This window comes from Lissotriton vulgaris, chromosome 7 (genome assembly GCF_964263255.1).
Source record: "Lissotriton vulgaris chromosome 7, aLisVul1.2, whole genome shotgun sequence".
In the NCBI taxonomy this organism is placed as follows: domain Eukaryota; kingdom Metazoa; phylum Chordata; class Amphibia; order Caudata; family Salamandridae; genus Lissotriton; species Lissotriton vulgaris.
Genome location: NC_141695.1, coordinates 43,171,329 through 43,197,927, shown reverse-complemented (window position 1 = coordinate 43,197,927; position 26,599 = coordinate 43,171,329). Strand labels below are relative to the sequence as shown.

The 26,599-nt window shown below is 46.6% G+C and overlaps 1 protein-coding gene across 1 annotated transcript in view; it reads right to left on the bottom strand.

Moving 5' to 3' along the window:
* LOC147700663 (uncharacterized) overlaps positions 1-25,835 on the bottom strand; it is a 90,038-nt gene extending 64,203 nt beyond the window's left edge. Inside the window, exon 1 of the mRNA XM_086929728.1 lies at positions 24,914-25,835. Within this exon, the coding sequence (XP_086785854.1) occupies positions 24,914-25,760 (847 nt within the window). The 5' untranslated portion in view covers positions 25,761-25,835. The remainder of the gene's footprint in view (positions 1-24,913) is intronic.
* Between the last annotated feature and the right edge of the window lie 764 nt (positions 25,836-26,599).

Genomic DNA, 26,599 nt, shown 5'->3' with positions numbered 1-26,599 from the left:
CCAAAAAACAAGTTTGTCACCAAATCCTCCTGTGTCCATGCGGATGCAAGGAGGGGGATCCCCATTTCCAAACCAGTAACAGAGCCCCACACAACCCATTTCCACCCCAGACTATCCCAATTTCCATCATGTCTGGGAGTTCGACAAATATTGCACAGGCATAATAATGCTGCCCGAAGGTGGAAGGGGAGTCCATGCTGAGCGCAGTTTTGAAAGCAAATCATATAGGACCGTATGTAGATGGAGAGGTTCATGGACATCCTGTGCCCTTTCTGATACAGGAGCCACTCGTTCAACTGTTAGAACAGCTGAGGTCCCGAACATGGGGGCATATTATCAAGAAAGGGCCTTACATTATCGCCGCTTTTATCGGCAAGAAACTGCCGATAAAGCGGCGATAATGGGCTTGATAATATGCTCTATGAATTCCAATCGAAGCCCATGTTAGATGTAAAGACATGTAACATGGGCTTCGATTGGAATTCAATAGAGCATATTATCAAGCCCATTATCGCCGCTTTATCGGCAGTTTCCTGCCGATAAAAGCGGCGATAATGTAACGCCCTTTCTTGATAATATGCCCCTTACTCTTCTTGGGAAAGGAAGTCCAAGTCGTTGGCATTACAAATCAGTAGCGTATGAATCAAGTTACTGCCCCAGTCCCAGTGGGAATAGGATACCCCAAAGAGCACCTCCAGTTTCCTTCATGTGATTGAAGTCCTGTATCTTTACTTGAACTTTACTGAGTTCTTTGTACTTATCTTATGAGTTTTGTTCAATCATACTATGATTGATGGTCCAACTTATGCATTTCTGCTCTATATTCTCTGAGTAAAACATTAAACTTTAGCCTGTGTCTGTCAGTTTTATAGAGAATGTTACAGCGTTATTCTAATGTTCAAGATCTACAGTGAAGAAAAGGGTCCAGTGGGGAGCACCAAAGTCTGCACAGGAACACTACGCTTCTCCCGGTCCAAGCCTTTGGTGCATTGGGCATGTAATGGGGAGACAGTTATGCATGCCCACACAACCCAGAGATCTCGGCTCTGCAGGACTCCTGGTACACGTATTTCACACACACACAGTACCCGATCAGGAGGACAGGCGTCCCCTTACATAGTTCCTAAAGATTGGAAAGCCCCACCTCCCCCCACATCATCTCTTCTTGAATTGTGCAAGAAGCTGAAGCCCTGGCCTTTCAATTCACCAGCCTGCCATTAGCAGGGTTAGGGATGCACACCTGCTCAGCACCAGGATACCCTTGCGGGTAACAATGCGCTTTTCAAATTCACATAACATCACTTGCAGCTGTTGGGGGACATGAGCCAGCTTCCACCACAATAACATGTTCAATACACCCCAATTGGCTACTATCAAAAATTGTTTTGCAAGCGATGCTGTATCCAAGATGTGGAACTGTGTTCACACTTAGCGTTTGTGTATGGGTTTTTTCGACTTTTTCAACAGGATGCCAAAGGGATCGCTTCAGGTCACCTTCAGGAGCCCAAAACAGCGTTTGCCAGGAAAGTACCTGGCAGACATCCAATAGATAATACTTCCATGAGATGTTGAAACTTTGGGCTTTTATTCTACTAAGGCTCTAATTTGTAAGGCAATACTTACAGGCACATAGGGAGGATATATATATATATATGAAATGTGTGCTTTCCTCTGGGTCACTTTGGATTTTTCCCCTTTTGCAGGACCCTATTTTTTCCTAGCTGTGGAACTCTGTGTACTTTACCCCTGCTGGCCAGTGATAAAATGCCTGCGCTGCTCCTTTCAACGTGGTGAAACTGGCATATTTAACTTACCTATAAGCCTCTAGTATGTGGTAAAAAGTGCTCCCAGGGAATGTAATTTAAATGTCACTAGCGGTCTGCAGCTCCCGTTTTTCCACCCACGACAGAGACAGTGCAAGCCTGACTTCAGGCCTACCATTAGTAGCTGTGTTTGTCAGTTTTACACTGCAAATTAGAGCAATCAAAATGATCCCTTTTGATAGGTCGAAAACCTTCCTTTTAAATATTTACAGGTCACCCCTATGTAGAGCTTGTTGCTCGTAACACAGCAGGCATGGCATTTAAAAGTAAGACCTGTAAGTTTGTTAATGTTAGGCATGTCCGTAGAGTGAAAAGGCCACAAAAGCTATAGTCACTGTAATATGACTGGCTGTTCCGTAGGAGAACACTGGGTTACATTATTACATTTAATAAAGATAATTTCAGTTAGGAAACAGTGAAAAAAATAAACATTTTTTTTAATAGTTATTAAAGATCTAATTTCAATGATGAAGTTGGGCTATTGATGAATATTAAAGAAAAGGGTACTTTTAGAAAATCACATTTTCCCTGCCTACAGCCTCTGGAAACCTATTTCCATTTTCCCTACCACTTCTTCCAGCAAATAATTATAATTTGAATTGGTGTAAAAAGGAATTAAATGTCTCTCAAGAGCAAACAATAGGCTGACCTGAATCGACAGATATGACCACTAAGAATCTGACGGAATTTGCACGGTGTACCTTGAGCATCTTTTTTGACATTACAGTGTCACATCCTGCTTGAATGTGAAATCCTGTTTGAGCCCCCACCCCATATACACCCTCCCACCTCCCCTCCCCATCATAGGCAAACGTTAGCTGACACCTAGGCAGGGCTCTATTTTTGTAACCCCAGTCAAGGAGGCTCAAATTATAGTGAGCCTCTTTTGACATTAAAATGCCCAATCATGATGAAGTGTAAAATCTGGCTTGACAGGTCTGTGGGGTTTCACACACAACTCTTGGGGTGCACTTCAATAGGCGAGAACATGATGCCAAAACAATTATTGTGTATCCACCGTCTGGTTGCTAGAAAACCCTGCTTTGTTGTACCAGACTTCTGCCTCTAGATTAATTGGGTGTAACATAACGGTCCCCAACTGGATTTTAGTGTTAGATGTGGGAGGACACTAGGATTACCATAGTACACTCCTGCCCCACCCCTTCCCCCCCACACACACACCCAGCCCTCAGAGATCAAGCTTAGTGTGACAAAAGACTCCCATTGTCTTGAAAATGCCCAAAGTGGTAGTGTCAGCCCCAGTAACTGTTACCCCTTTCGTTAGGGCATGCACAGGAGTCATTCCCACTCACTAGCTCCTGCCACACATAAATATGGCATCTCCAGGCACCCACTTCAAAACACTTCTTGACCTGATGAAGATCAGAAGGACTGACCCTGCTGTTGGTGATCTGCGAAGAGCCCCAACAGGACAGGACCTGCTCTCTCTTGTACCCCAGACAAAGAAATGGACTTCAGTGACCATAAGGCTGACATCCTGTTGAAGCAAAAGGGACACAGCAAGCTACAAGAGACTGTTCCTGCACTGCACAGTTGCCCAGTTGCTACTGGACCTGTTATTTTGCCTCTTTCTGCTTCACCTGAGGCTTAACTAGGCTCAATCAATCAATCAATCAATCAATAATTTGTATAGCGCGCTACTCACCCAGTAGGGTCTCAAGACGCTGGGGGGAGTGGTCCGTTATTGCTCGAAAAGCCAGGTCTTGAGTTGTTTCCTGAAGGAGAGGTGGTCCTGGGTCAGCCGTAGGTGGATGGGGAGGGAGATCCATGTCTTGGCCGCCAGGTAGGAGAAGGATCTTCCTCCAGCGGTGGCTCTGCGGATGCGTGGTACGGTGGCGAGTGCGAGGCTGGTCGATCGTAGCTGGCGGGTGGGCGTGTAGAAGGTCAGGCGGCTGTTGAGGTACTTGGGGCCCATGTCGTGGAGAGCCTTGTGTGCGTGGGTGAGGAGTCTGAACGTGATCCTCTTGCTGAGGGGGCGGCTGTTGAGGTACTTCGGGCCCATGTCGTGGAGAGCCTTGTGTGCATGGGTGAGGAGTCTGAACGTGATCCTCTTGTTGACGGGGAGCCACTGCCGGTCTCTCAGGTGGCCGGAGATGTGGCTGTGTCGGGGGACGTCCAGGACGAGACGTGCGGAGGCGTTCTGGATGCGTTGGAGTCTTTTCTGTAGTTTGGCTGTGGTTCCGGTGTAGAGGGTGTTTCCGTAGTCCAGTCGGTTGGTGACGAGTGCCTGGGTGACTGTCTTCCTGGTTTCGGTGGGGATCCATCGGAAGATCTTACGGAGCATGCGCAGGGTGTTGAAGCACGATGACGATACGGCGTTGACTTGTCTGGTCATCGAGAGGGAGGAGTCCAGGATGAAGCCCAGGTTGCATGCGTGGTCCGTTGGCTTGGGGGTGGTGCCCAGAGCAGGGGGCCACCAGGAGTCGTCCCAGGCAGAGGGCGATGATCCCAGGATGAGGACTTCCGTCTTGTCTGAGTTCAGGCTCAGAGGTAGAATTTTCATCTTTAGCCTGAGAGAGTTAGAGGCACCCCTTTCTTACTTAGCCTAATAGAGGCTTCGAGGCACCTGTTTCTTTGGTAACATGAGACTAGGCATGACACCTTTCTTGGCATGGCTTTTCACACTTGCTATTGCACACACTGTGATGTGCTGTCACACCGAGCTTTTAACACCCACACAGAACACTCCTCCTAGCTATGTATGGCCCAGGAGGGATCAGCTTTTGACCTCTTAACTCAAGAGGGAATTGCCCACCTCAGAGTATGAGATAACCTAATATGTGAGGATTTGACGCATTCCTGCCTCGATGCAGATTAAAACAAGCGCCTATTCTGTACTCATGGAAACCTGCAGTTGTAAAATGTGACAGACTGCACAACACGTGCGTTTATAACTGTTGTCACTGAGTCCTGCCTTATCGCAGTTGACCCTTTACATGTGGAAAACACACTTGACACCTACACAAAGTAAAACTGAAATGAAAAAACATCTATTCACATGTCTAAGTATCTACTCAGTTTGTAAAGCGCTCACACAATCAGAAGGCATTTCAGAGCGCTAATAAAACTTGATCTCAAACCTTATTGCATGGTATCACTTTTTAATGTGACACAAATGTTGCTCTTATTAACATAGATATGTACGTTTCTAGGTGCATAAATGTTTATAAATGCATACATTGTTGTTTAAATAATGTATTTATAATAGTGTGGGGGCATAACACAGTTATTCTCCCTCTAAGGACTGTAAACAGTAGATGTTACTGTTATTCAATGCATAATACAGTTTCAGTTTTAACGTCTTTATTTCGAATTATTCTTCATAAAAGACAGCAGTTAAAAATATATACAAAAATACAACATAGTTAATACAGATCTTAAAAAGGTTCTATACAACCAATTATTACTTTTTTAAAAAATTGATTAAATAGCATCAAAAGACGTTTTTGAAGGTCAATAAAAGAATTTACAGTACACAGTTCATTCATTCAATCAATAAGCAGCTACAGTAAATATGTTCCTACTTATACAATTAACTCATTAATCTTAGTTATCTCCTGAAAGGTGCCTAGCTCTGATGATCCACGCCCATCCGAGGTATTTCGCCATACCTATGGAAATCCACTCTGCTGTATTAGATCTTAATATAAGCAACGCTTCTTCCCACACCCGTGTATTGACCCTTCTGCAGATGGGTTTTAGCCATTTCCGACGTGGTGCGCAGTATGCTGGACAAGCAAAAAGAAAGTGGCCCATAGTTTCCTTTTGCTCACTACACCAGGGACAGTGCAAAGACGGTTGGTTATACCATTTGTTGGTAAACTCCCTTATAGGCAGTGTGCCAACTCTAAATTGGTGATAGAGTTTCCTGTCTGCACTTTTGGTAATATTGTCCCAATATGTCTCAGTGTGTGGAACCACTTTATATAGTAAAAAGATACCTGTCAGGTTGGGATTCTGTGAGAGCAAAACCAAATCTTCTTTTACAGTAGCCCAAAACAGTAGTTTGAATTCTTTTTTCGACGGGAATGCCTGGTTTCCCGGATCTGACCACTGCATGTGAAGACCCATTCTGTAGAGTATAGCCTTCACGTTTTTAAACCAAGATAGATTCCCTGACCCTAATATCGATCTCACGTCAAGAATCTCATTAGCGAACATGGAAAGTTCTGGAGTGGACCAAATACGTCTCCATAAGGCTACCATCCTGTATTGTGCCTGATTTTTGATGGATTGGCAGCCCATGTCTAACATAAGGGGGAGTGATGGTGTCGATATTGGGAGACCTACCAAACTACGGAAAAACTTATTCTGGATTTTATCTAATGGGGCAAGATCTACATTACCCCACAGATCCGAGCCATAGAGGATGGCTGAGCTGATTTTAGCATTATAAATTTTTAGCGCTGGCAAAACTCTTTTAGTTTGGGAGCAACGCTGTTCTTTAACAAGGCATCCCGATAAACGGGCAAATTTTAAACAAAGTGCCTCGATCTGCTCCTTCCAACGCAGCCTGTAGTCTATAACCACCCCTAGGTAGGTCATCACCCCTACTTGTTCTAAGGTGGTACCATTCATAGTTACATGACCCCTTAGCGGTTTGTTCTTGGTCAGAACCATGAATTTTGTTTTTGAAACGTTAATTTCAAGGTCATTTATTTTACAAAACTCCACAAACTTATTTATTGCAGTCTGGAGTCCCACCTGTGTTTTTGCCAAAATCAGAGTGTCATCGGCAAAAATTAAAAGGGGGAACCTAGTCCCACCCAAAACTGGCGCATCTGTCGGGATAGATGAAAGAAACTGCACTACTTGGTTAATAAAGAGTAAAAACAAGGTTGGTGCCAAGACACAACCTTGTCTTACTCCACGGGTCACTGGGAAGGGCTCCGTCACCTGGCCCTGGCTGCCCCATCTAACTCTGGCAAAGTTAGATTCATGTAGCCTGATGGCAAGCTCAAGCAATTCGGGCGGCATTCCCATTCTCCTTAGGGCTACCCACATTTTCTCTCGGGGGACCAGGTCGAACGCAGATTTAAGATCCACGAACGCTGCGTATATAGTGCCTTCGCCTAAATGCACTGTCTTCCAATAGATCATAATAAATCTGAGCACTTGGTCGACAGTGCTTATACTGGCCCTGAAGCCAGCTTGCAGCGGGGATAGGATATTTTCTTCACTCATCCAGAACTGAATTCTACCAACAACATTCTAGCAATTACTTTCTGCAGGGCGTCGATAAGGCTTATAGGGCCGTAATTCCCCGCGAGGGTCTTATCACCTTTTTTAAATACAGGAAGGATTTCAGCCCCTTTCCAGGAGTCTGGTACTCTGGCGCCTCTGGCGATAGCATTAGCTAGAGTGGTTATATAAGGAACCCAATTTTCTATATCATGCTTAAAGAGATCCACAGGGACGCTGTCCATACCAGGTGCTTTGCCATTTTGGACCTGCTTTAATGCAGTCTCTACCTCGTTTTCTTTAAAGACTATGCTCTCACAAATAGCTACAGGAGTAGGAGGCAGGTTACTCTCTCCTACATTAGGTCTTCCTGTCACCATGCCACAGAACTGGGCCGAGAAATATTCAACCCAGTCCTCGGCTGAAACATGGTTAACTGGGGTTTGCAAGTCCCATGACCCTCCCCACTTCACTACCTGCCAAAATTTAAGCTGGTTGGTGGACAGGCTAGCCTCATAAAGTTCCAGCCAACGTTGGTCATCCCATGCTGTCCTTGCTTGCTTTAATACTTTCTTGTATTTGGCCCTCTCTATTTTGATGTCCAATGTCACCCTGGTTTTAATAACAGCTATCAAAGAACTGTGTGCCTTACGGTAGGTCTTATCATACCATTTGGCACCCAGGGATTTCCTATCAATTTTCGACGAGCCGACCGGTTTTATAAAGAAAGATTTGAGTTTAGCAAAAAGGGACTCATGGATTGAGCTAATTTGCTCCAATGACCCCACATTATCCAGTAGTGGCTTCACTTTTTTAGTCGCTGCTGCTACTTCTAGTGATATTCTTTCAATGGTGCCAGGAACTTATAACCCGGCCCCAGCGTACCCTACGACAGTCATTAGTTAGGACTGCCTCGGCAGTGATATGATTTGTTGCATTTTTTCTGAGCAGGCCGCCATCCATTTTCAGGTTTATTGGTAGGGGATTGTGATCACTTTCTGGTCTATCGATTATTTCCATATCCCCTAGTAGGCTCCAAAACTCCATTTTAATTAGGAAATAATCTATGCGGCTGGTACTGTAGCCATTATCAAAAGTGGCGTTTCCCGCCTTATCAGATATTGTCATATGGATACTTCATTACATATATTGCGTTAAGTTAGCATGAGTGTATTACATGTTTAAACAGCCGCTTTACCTTCGGCTTCAGTTTTGCACACGACACGTACTTGTTGTTGTAGCTTTCACCCTAGAAGCGGTGAGGTGTTTTATTTGAGAATAATATGTTATTCCTATGCTATCAGCTTTGCCTCGTACACTTGGTACAACTGTCTGCACACTGAGAGCTGCACACTCTAAGATTAACCTAACACAAGGTTGCTGGGAAGTCTGATCCTCGCACCACATTAGACATTAGACATAACACAAATAATGTTGATGCCAACATTTTGGGCTCTACGCGGGTTTAAGATAGAGTTACACGGAATGAACGTAGACACTTGGTGCTGCGCATGGAGAGAGCTGGTAGCTGTTGATGTGAACTGCTCCTACTGACATTGAGAGGTATGGGGCCGCCCTGCTAAAGCCCGAATGAGACCTTCTTAGATATAAAATAATATACTAGATAGGGTGCGCGAAATATAGGTGATATCGATTCTATAGGTTTTTGCATTATAACATGCTAGCACCTTTTGCTTACTATGGATTAGTGACTATGCTGCTAACTCTGATTTTTATAATCTGCATTTTGGTATTATACAAGATACTGCGTTTGAGAACTTTGCATTGAATAATAAATATTTCAAACTTGCATGTGTGTTCTTTGACTCCCAGTTTTGGTTTGAAATGATTATATAACGAAAGAGTGTTCATGTGTTCCACGACTCCTGAGGTATTCTAAAGATCATGTTCTGGTTTGTCTAATACATGTATCATTTCATAATGATCCATGAGACACTGTAGCTAGCTAGGTAACGAGATTTCTGACACTGAGATGAGTTTTGGATCATCCTAACTCACTGAGGTTCTAGATCTCTATGCACAGTTCTGTGGGAGAACGGAAACCCTGCTACATGGCGCCCAACGGATTGGTTGGCCGTATTTCATGACACTCGAGTAGTATATCATTCAAACCTTAACACCTTCATTCCCGTTTCCGGTAAACGGTGGTGTCGGAAAAACCTACCTGTTTTTGAAATAGGTCTTTTCAAGCTTGAATTCTACTTTAAACGGTTTCTTTGAATTACTACCCAGTTGTGCTACAAAGTGTTCTTTGTCCTTTTTCACTTCCGGTGCTACCATGGCCGTGGAAATAGCGCAGCATAGCCGCGTCGCGGTTCGCGACCACTTGAGGGCATATAATGTCCCTGCGGAAGGTTTGGCTGTGGTTCTAGTGGTGAGTGCGGAACATGCGTACCCGTACGAATTGTTTTATTCCTGGGTGACGTTTCCGGAAGTAAACGCTAATTCGGGCGTCTACCACTCGTACACTGCCTCGGCTGTTCCGGCGGCTTATGCTCCGTACAGAGCACTGGAAGTACCTATCGATGCTTGGCAGCACGGAGTTTGGTTTGGTGGCGTCCTACCCCACTCTTTAACGGCTCCGAGGTTAGGTCCGTTGTCCATTCCGGGCACAGCCTGGCCCGCCTTGGGCGGATTTACTCCTCATCCTAATCGCGCCAATTGTAATGTGGTTGATTTGCGACGTCTGCATGATGTCGCGGTTGACGTGATTAGAGCGCTTGTTCATTACATTGGTCGTAATATACATGGCGCTGCCCCCGCAGGTGCGCAGCTTCGAGCGGAACAGGCTGGTTTGAAAATCAGTCCTGTCATGGTGAATTCCGTAATGGGCAGAAAGCCAGATAATAAGGATGATTTTCCTTACTGGCTTGCCGAGAAATTCGACCAGCTGGAGGCTGTGTTTCCTAATACGACTCCGGGTGAAAAACACCGGATTCTTACGCTTAGTTTACCGAAGGATTTAGCCCCTGAACTTGCTGACTGCGAAACATGGGGTAAGACTTTTGCAGCGGTTTACTCGAGGTGCTTTGGCACACCGACAGTGTCGAACCTATCTGCGATCCTCAAACGTGTTCAAGATGATCACGGACCTGAGTCGGCGGTTGAGTTGGGTATGCGCCTGAACGGTTCATTTGAGACAGTTTGCGGTATTATCCTTGCCAATGTAAAAGGGGATGCTGTGAACTTTCAGGTGGCCAATGGTCTGGCGTTAATTCCCGATGCCGAGAAACCCCGTCAGCTGGCAAAAATTATTGTGGCGGCTTATAAAACGGTTGGCCGCAATTCTAAGGGTGCAAAGGTTTTTCTTGAAAAAGAAAGAAAGCAGCCCCAGGGACAGTCTTCGGAAACAGGTGGACAGCCCAAGTCCAAAAAACAAAATTGGCCTAAAAAGCAGAATCAGGGTAAGCAACAACAACAGCAGACACAGGTTTCGAGTCCGGCGCCTTCACAACCTGCGCAGTCAGAGCGAGTTTATGAATTGCGCGATCGCGCTACGATTAAATCGCCTGAAAGATATCAGGCATCTGACCAACGCTCTCCTCGTTCCTTTCAGGACTCATCGGCTCCGTCAACCGGTGGTGGAGGGGGCGGCAGGGGCAGGGGTGGCCAGCAAGGACGTGGCCAGCCCCGCACACGAAGTGAAGGGGATCAGCGGGACGACTCTACGCCAAAGAGACCGCAGTTTGCCAAGAAGAAAGTCGCTGCCTTAACGGCGCATCGATATGCCCCAGATAGTGAGAACGCGGCTTCGGAATCTGACGTGGGCTCTGACCTTGCTGGACAGCGCGGCGGAGATTACCATAGTGAGAGAGGCCCTCCGTCCACTGTTGAAGGTGACAGCGACTGAGACTTTTATTGTGATTGAAACAGCTGATACACATGTTGCTCCCCCTGAAAGACTTTTTGAAATTGTCCTGTTAATTGAAGGTGACATGCAGCGAACTGTAAAAGGGGTATTTTGGGAAAATCTTTCGGATACGTATGACATTTTGCTTTCGGAGGCTGACTGGCCCCCACCTTTTGTTCTCGCAGCTCCGCGAGGGGAGGAGGTAATCCTCCCTAGTTTCGCGCACACTGTGCCAAGAATGGAAGCTCTGCATTTTGCAGAAGAGTGGGCTCTGGCGCTTGCGCCGGCTGTGTACCGGAATCAGTGTGGCTGGGATAAATTGTCCCCGAGCCATGAGATTCCGTTACGGTCACAGCCGCAGCCACAACCCCAATATCCCATACGGCGTGAAGCTAAGGCTTCGGTCGCGGCTATCCTTGAACAATTGGAATATCAAGGTGTAATTGAAACGTGTGTGTCACCGATGAATAATCCCCTTTTTACTGTTAACAAGCCGGACGGATCATATCGTCTTGTTTTGGATTACAGGCATTTGAACTCGCATTGCCGTAACTGTGCAGTACAGAATACTCACGGCTCTGCCCTAGTGAATAGTCTTGAGCGTAAACGGTTCAAAACCACGCTTGACATTTCCAATGGTTTTTATGCACATAGATTAGATGGTCTAAGTTCCCAATGGACCAGTTTTACATGCGGCGGCGTACAAAAAATGTTTAAACGACTCCCAATGGGATATAAAAATAGTCCTGGGGTGTTTTCCGCCCGCATAGTCTCTCTTTTGGAGAGTTTCGATCCAGTTGCATGTTCGTATGTGGATGACATTTATCTCACAGACGACGAACTTTGGGTGCATCTGTGTCGTGTAAACAGCATCATTTGTAACTTTGCAGACATGGGTTACAAGTTTAACTTTGCAAAATCACACATTGCGGAGTACACAGTGTTGTTTCTAGGTTATGAACTTAACCATGAAGGAAAGGGATTGGCTCCTCACTTCCTGGAGAAGTGCGCGCAGTTGCGCTCTCCGACAACGCTGAAAAAATTACAGTCTTTACTGGGTTTTTTAAATTTCGGGAGGACATACATTCCGGAATATGCCCAGCGTATCAAGCCTTTATATGCCTTGGTACAACCATCTTTTTCCAAATCATGCTGGCTGCCTGAGCATTCAGCCATTCTGCAGTCCTTGCAGGCTGATTTGCTCACTTCTGACTACTTACAGACCCGTGATAACCAGACCAACCTGGTGATAAGAATTATCCCTGGGACGGTGGGTTTCACGTACCTGACTTTTAATGAGGGGGATACTGTACCTATTGCTTACAAGTCACACTTGTACACTTCGGCTGAATTGCGATTTTCCACTGTGGAGAAAGTTTTAACGGCTGTGCAGATGGCAATTCTTAAGGAACGTGCCCTGTCGCAGGGAAAGCGCATGTTGGTTGTTACCCCGTGTCCGGCCTTGGAGGCGGTCACGAAAGCCAGTGTACCAAATTCTAAAGCTTTGCACCCTCGGTGGATTCAGTGGGCTACATCCTTGACATCTCAGGATGTCACGTTTATTTTTGACGCCGCTTTACGGTCGCAGGAGTATTTACAGTATGAGTTTGTTCATCCTGCTCCATTAGCAATGCGGCCGTTGGAGGATTTCCACTGTATCATTTACACGGATGGTTCGGCGCAGGTTGCGCATGGCTCTAAACATGCCTACGTTTCCGCTTGCGCCATTGTGGTCGGTGCCATGGTGAACGATGAGTTCGAGTCCAGCGTCGTGCACACGCAGACGCTTGGGGACTGCACCGCACAATTAGCTGAGCTGCGTGCTCTAATGCAGGGTTTCCGTTCTCCCACAGAACTGTGCATAGAGATCTAGAACCTCAGTGAGTTAGGATGATCCAAAACTCATCTCAGTGTCAGAAATCTCGTTACCTAGCTAGCTACAGTGTCTCATGGATCATTATGAAATGATACATGTATTAGACAAACCAGAACATGATCTTTAGAATACCTCAGGAGTCGTGGAACACATGAACACTCTTTCGTTATATAATCATTTCAAACCAAAACTGGGAGTCAAAGAACACACATGCAAGTTTGAAATATTTATTATTCAATGCAAAGTTCTCAAACGCAGTATCTTGTATAATACCAAAATGCAGATTATAAAAATCAGAGTTAGCAGCATAGTCACTAGGTCCAAAAGCAAAATAGATGATGACATCTTGGCGGCTGTTGCTGCCACAGCGAAGGGAGGTAAATATCCTGCGGGGTTCCCTTCGAAGTACACATACCACTTAAGTCCCGATAAGGTTCCTTATGTGAAAATTCCTGAAGTTGGAGAGCGTTTAGTTCCCAACTCGGATCGCAGAGCTTCTCTGATTACAGCGGCTCATGAAGGTGTGGCGTCTGCGCATGCGGGCGTCTCAGCCACTGTATCTCAGCTACAACAGAGGTTCTGGTGGCGGGGACTGTACAAACAGACGCGCGATTATGTCCTTATGTGTGACATTTGTCAGCAGATTAAGCCTTCTACTGCTGCGCGTCCGCCTCAGACACAGTTGTGCATCTCTAATAAACCGCTTGGTTGCGTTTATTTGGATCACTGCGGTCCTTTTTCTTCTGATACTGCTTGTAAATACATCTTAGTAGCAGTTGACTCATGCACACGCTTTGTGTGGGTATGGCCGCATCGAAGCGCTGATTCGCGAACTGTCATTAAGGATTTGCGTGTCTTTGTGGGAATCTTTGCTTGTGGTACTTTCCACTCGGACCAGGGTCCGGCTTTCGCCTCTAAGGCGTATAAGGATGCTATGGTTTCGTTGGGAGTACAGGTGAAGTTTTCAAGCCCCTACAGGCCTGAGGGCAATTCTGTAGTAGAAAGAATGAACCGCGACTTAAAGCAATCTTTGACAGCCCGTGTTATAGGCACTGGTAGAAACTGGCTGACCCACCTCTATGGCGTGCAGCGTGCGCTTAATAATCTCCCTAGAAGGTCTCTGGGTGGGCGGACCCCATACGAAATGCTCTTTGGTATCAAGATGTACGTCCCTGACCTTGATGGTGCAGACTGCCAGGCCCAGGCCGCGGCCTTTGACGTAGATGAACATTGCAATGTTTTACAGGATCTACAAAAGACCAGAGACAGTCTTGCAAAGGAACACTTGCCCTCCACATCGGATGATGCGTTGCAGATCCCGGTAGTTGGCTGGCTACCCCAAGTTGGAGAACTGGTTCGAGAGAAGATCAATAACAAGAAAGAGTTTGGTCCCTCATATCGACCGCCGGTTCGAGTCCTTGGAGTGAAGGGCACAAGAACAGTCATTTTACCACCACTTCCAGGTCGTAAAGAAAACAGATTTATTTCTATTGACAATGTCAAGACACACAGGGTGGCCGATTCTTCATAGCATGACACCGGCTGCATCCTGTCCTTCCATGGTGAGGAACTCTGTGCTGGCTATTACATCTGGTACAGATCAGGAGGTGTCCCTCGAGATGCCTGCTTTATCCAATCCTTTATTAAATACTATTCCTCTTGCTAACATTGATGAGCTGACCTATGCAGATCCTGCTGATTTATCTATGTCCGACCTACATGCCCGTTTGGCTAACCAGTCCAGATTCTCTTTTGACTCTGATTCGGAACTTTCAAAGAAACCATCGACTATTGCAAAATATGCCACGTTGTTTAAAAAACATTTTCTAATTCCACCTTGGACATACGTTTGGCTGATACTATTTTCATTTTATCTTTTTATGTCAATTGGTTTTGTGTTTTATTTTTTCCGCTTGATCGAAGGCCATTATGTGATAGAAAGAACAGGAATTCGGTACCTTAATGGAACATTGGCCCCTCTGTCCTCCTCACATTCAGTACACAGACTAAAGAGAGACTTACATTCAGTACAGATTACTGCTTGGCCAGTCCTTGATGGGATTGTGTGGGATGCGGTTAGGTTTCAGATACATGGCCCCACAGAAGTTATTAATGTTCCTAATGTGCTTAGAGTAAACATGGGAGATGTGATTAAACAAAATGTTCGTTCTGATGACTGGGATCTTCAGGCTGTAGAAGCATTGTTCTCTGATTTGAAATATTATGCGGCCTTTGATGCTGAGGATTTGTACTTAGATTCTGTCAATTATGGTGATTTGTTTTGCTATCAACATTATGGGAATCATTTCCTACACAAGACAAGTTCCAGGAGGGTTCCTGTGAATTACACTCAGTGGGAACATTGCCCTGCTCCTTTACAGGGGAGCTCGAGTACGTTTCTGGGAAAATACTCTTATTTTACAGACTTTAATCAATCAAATCCTGAGTCGTTTTATTTTAAAGTGAACCAGAAATTCATGCCCAAAGTCAGACTTACTGATACAAAATTGCTGTATTCAAAGTCCTTTCTAGAAAGGTTATCTGTAGATGGCTATGAGTTATGGAAGGATACTATTGACCTTAAATCGGTTTGGGGTACCAAAGATTGGCAGGTACAAGGCACTGAGGCTTTGCATCGTGCATGTCTCATCCCGAATCACATGTTGTTTTTAAATTCAACTATTTCCCAAACAACATGTTTTGGATTGGCTACATCTAAAAAATTAAATACCCCTACTATCCCTGATTTAGAAGAATATTCAGGTTGGAGTAATTTCACTACATTATCCATCAGTGAGATACAAGCACTTTTGCAGAACTCCTCCTTTAATGTTTCCCATTTCGACCCGGAGGGGTGGCTCTTGTGGCAGAGGAGCTCTGATGCTTGCCAACGTCGTTTTTTGGGTTTGTCTGAAGGGTTTACACACGTTAGGCCAGATCCCAGGTTTGAAACAGATCACACTGTTACTACTTATTCAGTAGGAAAATTGTGTCAGAACTGGTTACAACATTCCACTTTGGCTGCAGTTAAACTGCATCTGTCCCAGTTGAATGAAAATATAGACCTAAATGATTTTATAAAAGGCCCAGCTAGGGGTAGATCTAAACGCTTTCTTTATGCTATATACAATGAGATTTGGAAATCTTCACAAGTTGAGGCAGCAAAGCGCCTGAGAGCTATTGATCAAGCAAATTTGGAAAAAGTGCTTGCAGTGGTCGATAACAGTATTAACATGCTTTCTTCCAGAATTTACACATTGGATAATATTGTTTCTTCTGTTGTTGATATTGTACATGATGAAGTGTCCACGTTATACCATGGTCAAAATCAATTGCGTTCTGTGATGCAGTTTGCATGGACGCTACAGACTCTTAAGGCTGGTCGAGTTCCCTGGACCTCATTGAACGTTTCATCCCTTTTTGCTCCTTTTAATCTTACTGAGAAACAGCGCATGCTTTCAATGCGTGATGCTTCATTTTCTATGCTACATATTGAAAAGCTAGAGTCCTTGCCTTTCTCTGTTGCTGAAACCACTACTGCCACGTGGCTTATTCATGGATTAATTACATTACCATTCCCTTTATATAAATTTACTAACTGTATGCGTTATATTGCTATAGGACGATATGAACCGCTTGGCAATGCATTCCTACATGAGGCATGGTCATTACCATACACATACAGATGTCTGAAAGATGGAAAAGAGGTTAATCTTAATGGTGAGGAATGCACACAGTCACCTGACCATTCATTAATATGCAGACACATTCAGTTACACGGTTCTTGTAATCAGGACCGCCCAAATTTAGCATGTGTTTTAAAAGGCACGCCAGTTCCAGCAGTAGTGCCCACATTTACATTATTAGCTAATGGGAGTTATTTGCTTTTAAACAACGAATTATGTTGTGGTTTATTAATTGGTGTGGCTTATATAGTTACTGTATCAGAGCGTGTAGTGTGCTGCAAGAACGTGCTATACCCACCCACGCATGGCTCTTCAGATGTCTCCATCTGGCCACGGATCCCAACCTTGGAAGCGAAATTCAATGGTTTAAGCAGAATAAGGGCCCTTTTGTCTCAAAAACAAGTGACCCTGAGTTCGGCCCGGGAAACTTATGTCCTTCACATAGCCAACACCCGCACAGAGGTGCAGGCGCTCTTAAACACTGATTTGCCATTTCATTTCTGCGAGCTGGTACACCAGATTTTTAATGCTTCTTCAACGACTGGCCTTGCACATTTTTTTAAACTATTAAGCAGTGGCCTCGTGACTACGTTTGAAAAAGTTTTTGGTATCATTCCCACGTTTTTCCACACTGTTTTTTCGAGTTTGTTTGGTGGACTACCTATTTTGCTGGCTGTGGCCGCAGGCTTTCTGTTGGTGTTTTTCTTCATAAAACATGGATGCCCATCCTGCGCAAGACGACGTTCAACGCCTCCTGACCCTGTGTCGTAATCGGATGCTCAATTACTATGGAACATTGCCGCTTGCAGCATTAAGCACGGCCTATAGATTGTCATTTCGGTTCACCGACTTCACGTGTGTCCAACCTGTCTTTCACTGCCTGAGCTGCGAGTTCGATTGGGCCATTGATTTATGCCTATGCTTGAGGACTGCTCCTGACGTCGATTTTGATCAGCTAATGCGTCCCGTTGTGGCTCACGAGCTGATCTGTTCTGGCGAGAGAGTTATGGCCTTGGCAGCAATAAATGGAGTCCTGGGCCAATGGGAGATCTCTGCAGCGGCGAATGCCTTTCTGACACACAGCGAGCTGGTGAACCCACCGAGTTGTCCTCTGACGTTGCAGGAGGATCCGATGCTGGAGGAGCACGTATGTTCTTTCCCATTGCTAAATTGGATGGCTGAACTATTTTCGGATGATGGCAGTGATTTCATACTGGAGGCTGTTGCAACTTTCTTTGCATATACTTTCCAATCGTGAGACGCATGGAGGGAATGCTTTGTTGTGATATATAACTTTCCCCTCGCTGGAGTGGAGGGATGGACTATGTTCAGCTGATGGAAAGTTCACTCACGTGATGTCGCTGGAGATAACGTCTAGGTGGCACATGACTTTGGATATCGGATAAGTGCCTTGGTTTTTTCTCTTACAAACATTTGAAAGGATGCGACCTGGTCATACATTTCATAATTTTTGGACCTGGCGGTAGACTTTTGGTTCAAGACTTTTGTTTTTTTTTTAGATTTGAGGCCACTGTAGGCATTCATACATATTCGTTCATACATATTCATTCATACATATTTTTAGCTTATTTTAGCTCAAGATTATTGAATTTTGCTTTCAATTTTTGTATCTGATTTAGTATTGCCTTTTCCCTTATGATTGGCGGTGCTCGGACCAATGGGGGGGTGTCATATGGATACTTCATTACATATATTGCGTTAAGTTAGCATGAGTGTATTACATGTTTAAACAGCCGCTTTACCTTCGGCTTCAGTTTTGCACACGACACGTACTTGTTGTTGTAGCTTTCACCCTAGAAGCGGTGAGGTGTTTTATTTGAGAATAATATGTTATTCCTATGCTATCAGCTTTGCCTCGTACACTTGGTACAACTGTCTGCACACTGAGAGCTGCACACTCTAAGATTAACCTAACACAAGGTTGCTGGGAAGTCTGATCCTCGCACCACATTAGACATTAGACATAACACAAATAATGTTGATGCCAACATTTTGGGCTCTACGCGGGTTTAAGATAGAGTTACACGGAATGAACGTAGACACTTGGTGCTGCGCATGGAGAGAGCTGGTAGCTGTTGATGTGAACTGCTCCTACTGACATTGAGAGGTATGGGGCCGCCCTGCTAAAGCCCGAATGAGACCTTCTTAGATATAAAATAATATACTAGATAGGGTGCGCGAAATATAGGTGATATCGATTCTATAGGTTTTTGCATTATAACATGCTAGCACCTTTTGCTTACTATGGATTAGTGACTATGCTGCTAACTCTGATTTTTATAATCTGCATTTTGGTATTATACAAGATACTGCGTTTGAGAACTTTGCATTGAATAATAAATATTTCAAACTTGCATGTGTGTTCTTTGACTCCCAGTTTTGGTTTGAAATGATTATATAACGAAAGAGTGTTCATGTGTTCCACGACTCCTGAGGTATTCTAAAGATCATGTTCTGGTTTGTCTAATACATGTATCATTTCATAATGATCCATGAGACACTGTAGCTAGCTAGGTAACGAGATTTCTGACACTGAGATGAGTTTTGGATCATCCTAACTCACTGAGGTTCTAGATCTCTATGCACAGTTCTGTGGGAGAACGGAAACCCTGCTACAATATAGACCTCCCATTTACTGCCCTTAAGTCCCACTCCAAACATAAACCAAGCCACTGCAAAACGGCCTCAGTAACCTTTTTTATTGGTGATATGGCTAGGCTGGGAATATTCCATAACTGGTCAGCCTCGCCATAACAACTGTCTTCCAAAATGGGTAGAGGTTCAAACGTACAGTTTAAATCCCCTGCCACTGTTACACACTTATCTCTACCAATATTACTCAATAGGAGTTCTAGGTTCTCAATAATTCCGGGACTCTTACCTCCTGGTTGACCCCTTGCATATATATTAATTAGATACAAGTCCCGATAATTTGCTCTGCTAAGTTTAAGTCCCTGTAAGTCGGAATTTGGAACAGATAAGTCATGGGTCCTATAGCATAGTGATTGTTTAATCCAAATAACAAGCCCCCCAGACGGGCGACCCTTTGGCCCTTTATGTGCTGGTTTAAAAAAGTTCAGATAACCAAGACGAAAAACTGCGTCAATTGACCAACTTTCTTGAAATACAACAACATCAAATTGCTCTATAAAGGCCCCCCATTCTGTCAGGTCCATTTTCCCCTTCAGCCCCGCAATGTTCCAAGATGTTATGTTATGTTATGTTATGTGGTTTTTATTAGGCGCACAGATGCTCCAGCTAAGGAGCGTCCTGGCGCCAGACAAGGCAGCTACACAACACAACTAAATAAAACAGCACAAGCAAAATGACTAAGGGAATAAAAATGTTTTCACGGCGCGACAAAAATATCCTAAGTGTATTTACAAGAACTACTGGTGTCTCATCAAGTGAAGCAACATTCCCCCCACTTTTCTCATTTAGTAAGGAGCTACTTATGCATTCATCTACCGAATTTGTTGTATTAGGGCCGTTTCTTATCTGATCTCCCAAAAAAACTTCTACGTTATTTCTTGGGCTTTCTGTGCTACTGTCCATCACCTGAATGCATAAGGAATGAGGGGACATTACTCCAATAGACAATCTGGGCATCCTATTATCTTGTTCCGCTAACCCCCTGTTAAGTCAGTCGACACCGTCCAGCCCACATAAAGGTGCAAAGCGATTCGAGAGGTGGGGCAAAAACATAGGGTAAGTGGCCACTTCTGGGGGATGTCTTCCTCTAAATCTGGTGTTTTGGTTAGGATGGTTTTGTCGGGGATAATCTCTCACTAAACTAAGTTTAGGGTAGAAATAATGCAGGGACAAGGTTTGGACGTCACCCACTCTTCCGAATCTTGGTTCCCTGCAGATAAAATCTGCTACCCAAGGCTCCCTAAAACTAATGACAACACAGTCCCCTTCAAGGTCTTTTTTACTAAATCCTACCCAGTCCACTCTCCTGACATTAAGGATTTCTGTTTTGGACATTGGTGGAAGAGGTCGGTTCTTATTTAACCAAAAATGTACTTTATTATGTAATTCTCTATAAGTTTCCACCTTTCCCTCTCCCAATGGAGCCACTCCAGTTAGAATTACAGTATAGGGCAGTGACTTGGGAGGGAGGTTCACACATGGTTTTCTAGGCGGAACAGTTTACCTGGCCTGAGTGTTTTGATCTATTGAGCGGGTAGGTTTGGGTAAACCTCTGGAAGTGGGCTGTGAATTGTTAACTAAATCTCCCTTACGTGATATAGTCATCTCGGAAGTCTGCTTATTTTTATCGGTGGCAGGCTTCTGCTGGGGGATTCTCAAGGAAGATGATACAGCTTTGGTTGTTTTCCCCTTGTCCCCATTAATCAGCGCTTTTTGCTGTGCGCACGTTAGTTCTGACCCCTTGGGGGTAGTAGATTGTTGTAACTTTTTCAAAATGCCCACATTTTCCCTTAGTAAGGTTTCCATGAGGTCCATTTTAACGTTTAATAGCCTAGTCCGTTCAAATAGGGGCAAAAGAAGAGATTTAATCAATACCTCGATTTTATCCAAAAGGATACCTTCTGCATCATTTTCTGTGTTTGTTATTCACTGGGGGGTTTACAAGCAGGGCTGATGTGCTGTTTGGGGGAGAAGTTGTGTTGTTGGTTCTCTGAACCTTTTTATTGCCCCCCATCTGTGACGAATCTACCCGTTTCCTTTTACTAAATTTATGTGTGTTCGTGTTCTCCAAATTTGGGGGTCGGGTTTCGGGCTCTGGGCTTAAAACAATACTAGAGGAAGCCGAAACATCGGTCTCAATATTAGCTAAGTTGTGGTATAAAGAACTACCTTCTGATGTAGAATCTAGGACGATTTTTTCAGCACCCCCCTCCAACTCCAACTCATGGTCAACAGTCACAATATCTGTAGCTATAACATTACTGACTGTAGAATCCAATTGTGATAGGGGAACCGGGGAAACAGCCTCACTAATTTTCCCTAGTGAAGAGCGCTTACCCGTGACTGAGTCAAGCGATAAGAGTTTTTCAGCGAGTGCAATTTCTTTTTCTAGAATACATGTAGTACGTTTAAAAATGTGATCAATGGTGACTGTGGAAACTCCATTTGTGGTGGATACTTGGACCTGTCTTTCTTTACCAGAACGTAGGGGCATTATGTTAATGAATACTTGCCCACGCTTCTGGCAGACAGATTAATAATGAAACAATATACAATAACAAACAACCACTATGTACCCAAAGTTCTTAAAATACCGGTCAACTTAGAAGTGAAATGAAAGGGAGATGGCCCGACCCGACCTCGCCCGGCCACAGACGGCCCCGCTCTTGTCCCGGGCTTCTCCCGGGACGCTCCCGCGCAGCGGGGAGAGCAGGTTGGTAAAATGGGAACTCCCGTTGGTGGTGGGCGGGGCAGGCAGGGAGAACGGCCCAGATGGTTGCAATTAGGGCTGGCAGGGACTCCTGGGAGAGGTAGTCCCGGTCCCGCAGCTCTACCCACGCACTCGCACCCCCACAACAGTCTCCGCCTGGATGAACAAACAACTAGAGAGCTCCAAAGGTCCACAGCAATACTCCCCTCGAAGCGGGACCCGCGAAGCAGGTTCCGCGAGGCGCTGCACGGAAGAACGGCAGTCTGGGCAGCGATTCAGCACACACACCTACAGGTCAGCAAGGCGTCCCAATGTGGATCAAAGAGCCGAGGATTTTAGCTTCGTTGGTGATGGGCGGGGCAGGCAGGGAGAGCGGCCCAGATGGTTGCAATTAGGGCTGGCAGGGACTCCTGGGAGAGGTAGTCCCGGTCCCGCAGCTCGCAGCCCTACCCACGCACTCGCACCCCCACAACAGTCTCCGCCTGGATGAACAAACAACTAGAGAGCTCCAAAGGTCCACAGCAATACTCCCCTCGAAGCGGGACCCGCGAAGCGGGTTCCGCGAGGCGCTGCATGGAAGAACGGCAGTCTGGGCAGCGATTCAGCACACACACCTACAGGTCAGCAAGGCGTCCCAATGTGGATCAAAGAGCCGAGGATTTTAGCTTCGTTGGTGGTGGGCGGGGCAGGCAGGGAGAGCGGCCCAGATGGTTGCAATTAGGGCTGGCAGGGACTCCTGGGAGAGGTAGTCCCGGTCCCGCAGCTCGCAGCCCTACCCACGCACTCGCACCCCCACAACAGTCTCCGCCTGGATGAACAAACAACTAGAGAGCTCCAAAGGTCCACAGCAATACTCCCCTCGAAGCGGGACCCGCGAAGCAGGTTCCGCGAGGCGCTGCACGGAAGAACGGCAGTCTGGGCAGCGATTCAGCACACACACCTACAGGTCAGCAAGGCGTCCCAATGTGGATCAAAGAGCCGAGGATTTTAGCTTCGTTGGTGATGGGCGGGGCAGGCAGGGAGAGCGGCCCAGATGGTTGCAATTAGGGCTGGCAGGGACTCCTGGGAGAGGTAGTCCGGTCCCGCAGCTCGCAGCCCTACCCACGCACTCGCACCCCCACAACAGTCTCCGCCTGGATGAACAAACAACTAGAGAGCTCCAAAGGTCCACAGCAATACTCCCCTCGAAGCGGGACCCTCGAAGCGGGACCCGCGAAGCGGGTTCCGCGAGGCGCTGCATGGAAGAACGGCAGTCTGGGCAGCGATTCAGCACACACACCTACAGGTCAGCAAGGCGTCCCAATGTGGATCAAAGAGCCGAGGATTTTAGCTTCGCTGGTGGTGGGCGGGGCAGGCAGGGAGAGCGGCCCAGATGGTTGCAATTAGGGCTGGCAGGGACTCCTGGGAGAGGTAGTCCCGGTCCCGCAGCTCGCAGCCCTACCCACGCACTCGCACCCCCACAACAGTCTCCGCCTGGATGAACAAACAACTAGAGAGCTCCAAAGGTCCACAGCAATACTCCCCTCGAAGCGGGACCCGCGAAGCAGGTTCCGCGAGGCGCTGCACGGAAGAACGGCAGTCTGGGCAGCGATTCAGCACACACACCTACAGGTCAGCAAGGCCTTGCTGACCTGTAGGTGTGTGTGCTGAATGCATAATACTCGATTTACCGACCTGGGAAGAATGGAAGACAGAGTCTGCCTTGCTGGGACTCTAATGTATGGATTCCCAAACACCACCTTTTGTCATTAGCCAGCATTTGGCTCACTGAGCCATCCGTCCAGCTGCGGACGTTCATGTATTTCCAAAACTGACATTCCCTACTGTGCATTAAACAAGCGGGTGTTCAGAAATTAATATACTGTATGCTTATATTGACATTCACATTTCATAATGAACATGTTTCACCTTTGACAGTAAAATATGGCCATTCCCTTTGAATTGAGGTGTTTGCTAGGAATGTGACTTCACTTCCTGTGATGTCACTCCACCTGACCGCGTAGAGTATTTCGTGTGCTAATTAGACTCTCGCTATCACTTTAAGTCTGGCCTTTGAGACAGCTTTAACTGTCTCACCAGACTATTTTTTTTAAATACTTATGTAATACAGATGAATACAGGGCCTTTGTTTCATGGTGCCTCCAGAAAGAGAGAGAAGTCATGAGAAGCAAAGTTAGAGAAAGTTTGCCAGTTTGTATGCATTAATTGCCCTTAAAGAAACTGTGATAGTGGAACCATTCTATTGTCCTTAACTTGTCACCAACAGACTGAATTTTAATATAAGTTATTTATAACTTGACTAGAATGGGCGCACGGCCTTCCGCCTCCCCCCGCTGCAACCCCTCCCGCCCTTGAAACTTAGGGGTGAGACCGGCCCGCCTCTGTCGTGCAGGAGGGGCGGAGGTACACTCTTCTCAGTGCCTGGGACGGGGCCCAACTGTGGAGTGGGCGGCGCAGATCCCCTCTCCACAATCACACCACCCCGTCACTGCCCTCCGATTGGAGAGGGGAAGGTGGCCAGGTGGGCATAGCAGGGGCGGAGATGGGGTCTCCTTGAGCAATCTCTATGAGAGACTCAAAAACATGAACGGTGAGATAAGCGCCAGGCACGTTGATGGAAAGTACCTGTCGAGAGTCAAAGTTACACTGTACAAATGTTTGTGGTGCGAACTTTTGTTCACAAATTCTGGCACTGATCATAGCGCCTCCAAGCACCAACTCTGAACCGTACCCACGCAGCGCTACACCCGTGGATTCCGAATACCTTCCCCTTGCGCTACGCTACTCTAGATTTATCAAGCCATTCAGAGCCTCGCATGGTGGCCATGCCTGGCTTGGCAAATCTCTATCTCGGTTTTATTGATAAATCTAGACCTCGTGCTCTCCAACCCCACTGACGGTATCATGCATCCCAGGTTAATAGGCGTGCCTTAGGAGACATTCTGATAATTTCATGCGTATTATTTTAATAATGTTTTCATATAGCGCTTCTTTAAATGCCTCTGCCGCTTCTATGCGCTGTAAGCAATATGTGTTATTCATCAAGAATACAATGGTCCTCTGGTTACCGACCTTGGAAGCAAGAAGGAGCCCTGTGCGGGTCTGGAGGGAGCAGCAGCTCACACCTGGCTTCAGTGGCGGACTCTGGATCAATCGCCAGTGAGATGTGTCCTCGGGCGGCGGGCTCTTCGCCGGTTTTCGGGGTCTGCTCGGGTGCTTCAGTGGTTGCACCCCTTGTCTCTCTGACCTCCTGGTCCTGGGCGCTGTTCTTCAACGCTCCGTCGATCCTGCTCAGCACCTCGTTGGTCTGGTTTTCGCAGCGCTGTCTCAGCACCCCCTGCTCTTCCTCCAGGTCGCGGAGGTCTCCGGGGTCCCCGTCCCGCAGCCTCTTGGACACTTTCCTCTGCAGGCGAGATAGCGCCTCGCTCAGCTCGAGGCACTGCTGCAGCTCCTTCTGGGCGGCCCGCGGGGGCGGCTCGCTCCCTGGCTCGGGGGGCCGCTTGAACCACCGACGAAGCCTTCGGAACAACGGACGCCGGACGGCAGACCGAGGGGGGTCCCTGGCGCGTTGCTCTCTCAGGGCCGCGGAGAGTGCGCGGAGCTCTCCCTTCAGGGGCCCCGCCTGCCCCCCGAGTCTCGCCAGTATCTCGCTCTCCTCCACCGGGGATGCCCTGAAGGGCAGCTTCTTCAGCACGCACTGAAACACCTCGCTCCATAGCGCCTTCTTGTTAGGCAGGTGGGCGCTGTCCCAGAAAGCATTCTTCACGTCCAGCAGCGCCAGGGCCAGCATGGCAAAGGACACGAACCACTGCTGTTTGTCCAGCTCTCGCTTCAGCTCGCGGAAGCGCTCTCTGTCCACTTCATCTTCCGTCTCTTGCACTTTAGAAAAACGGACTCTCGCAGGGCTCCTGGATCCCATTATATTTCGAGGGGTCCGCCAGCTTCCAGTTCAGCGAGCAACTACAGTTTCCAGGAAATACCTTTTCCAGCGCATGGCACCTGGGGGGGGGCGGTGCTAGAAGGGGCGTGGCTATTAACAGGGTGAAACGAGACAGTAACAAGGCCAGTGAGAGTAAAAGGCCGCCTTATTAGAACAGTACATTGAAATGATTGGTCAAGGTAGTTATCTTTTTTCTCTAACAAATCCACAACCAAACAAAACAATTTACCACTACAGATACAAAGGCAAGTTCAGAAACAAATGTAATTTCCATATGTAACACCAGCATTAAATGTGATTGTCAGTCAAAGCATTAATGGGTCGCAATGCATTAGTTCCAAAACATTGGTAGTGTTTAGACTATTCACAGTGCTCTTTGTGTAGGAAAAAAAAGAGAATGGGGCAGTGGTAGCGGATTGACGAGTGAGGGACAGGGTAAAGGAGGTTGTGACAAAAATACAATACACAATACATACAGATTGACCTTTCCAGCCTATTAACCCCTTCTCTGCGGCGGCAATTCCGCTGCAGTGCTAGGGAAGAGGGGGGGCCACGCGGCGCTCCTATGCTCGTGACGGAACCGCTCCGTCACGAGCCTCGGGCGCGCTGTGCTTGTGACGGAGCGGTTCCGTCACTGCCCCGCCCGCTCAATGGAACGTCCAGCGCAGGCGCGGAATCCGCGCCGCGCAGGAGCGCGGAGCGGGCCGTGACGGAACCGCTCCGTCACCAGCACACTCCAACCGAGGCTGGTGACGGAGCGGTTTCATCACCAACATGGGAGGGGTTAAAGGTCAGGTCAGTTAGTTCCTACATACACA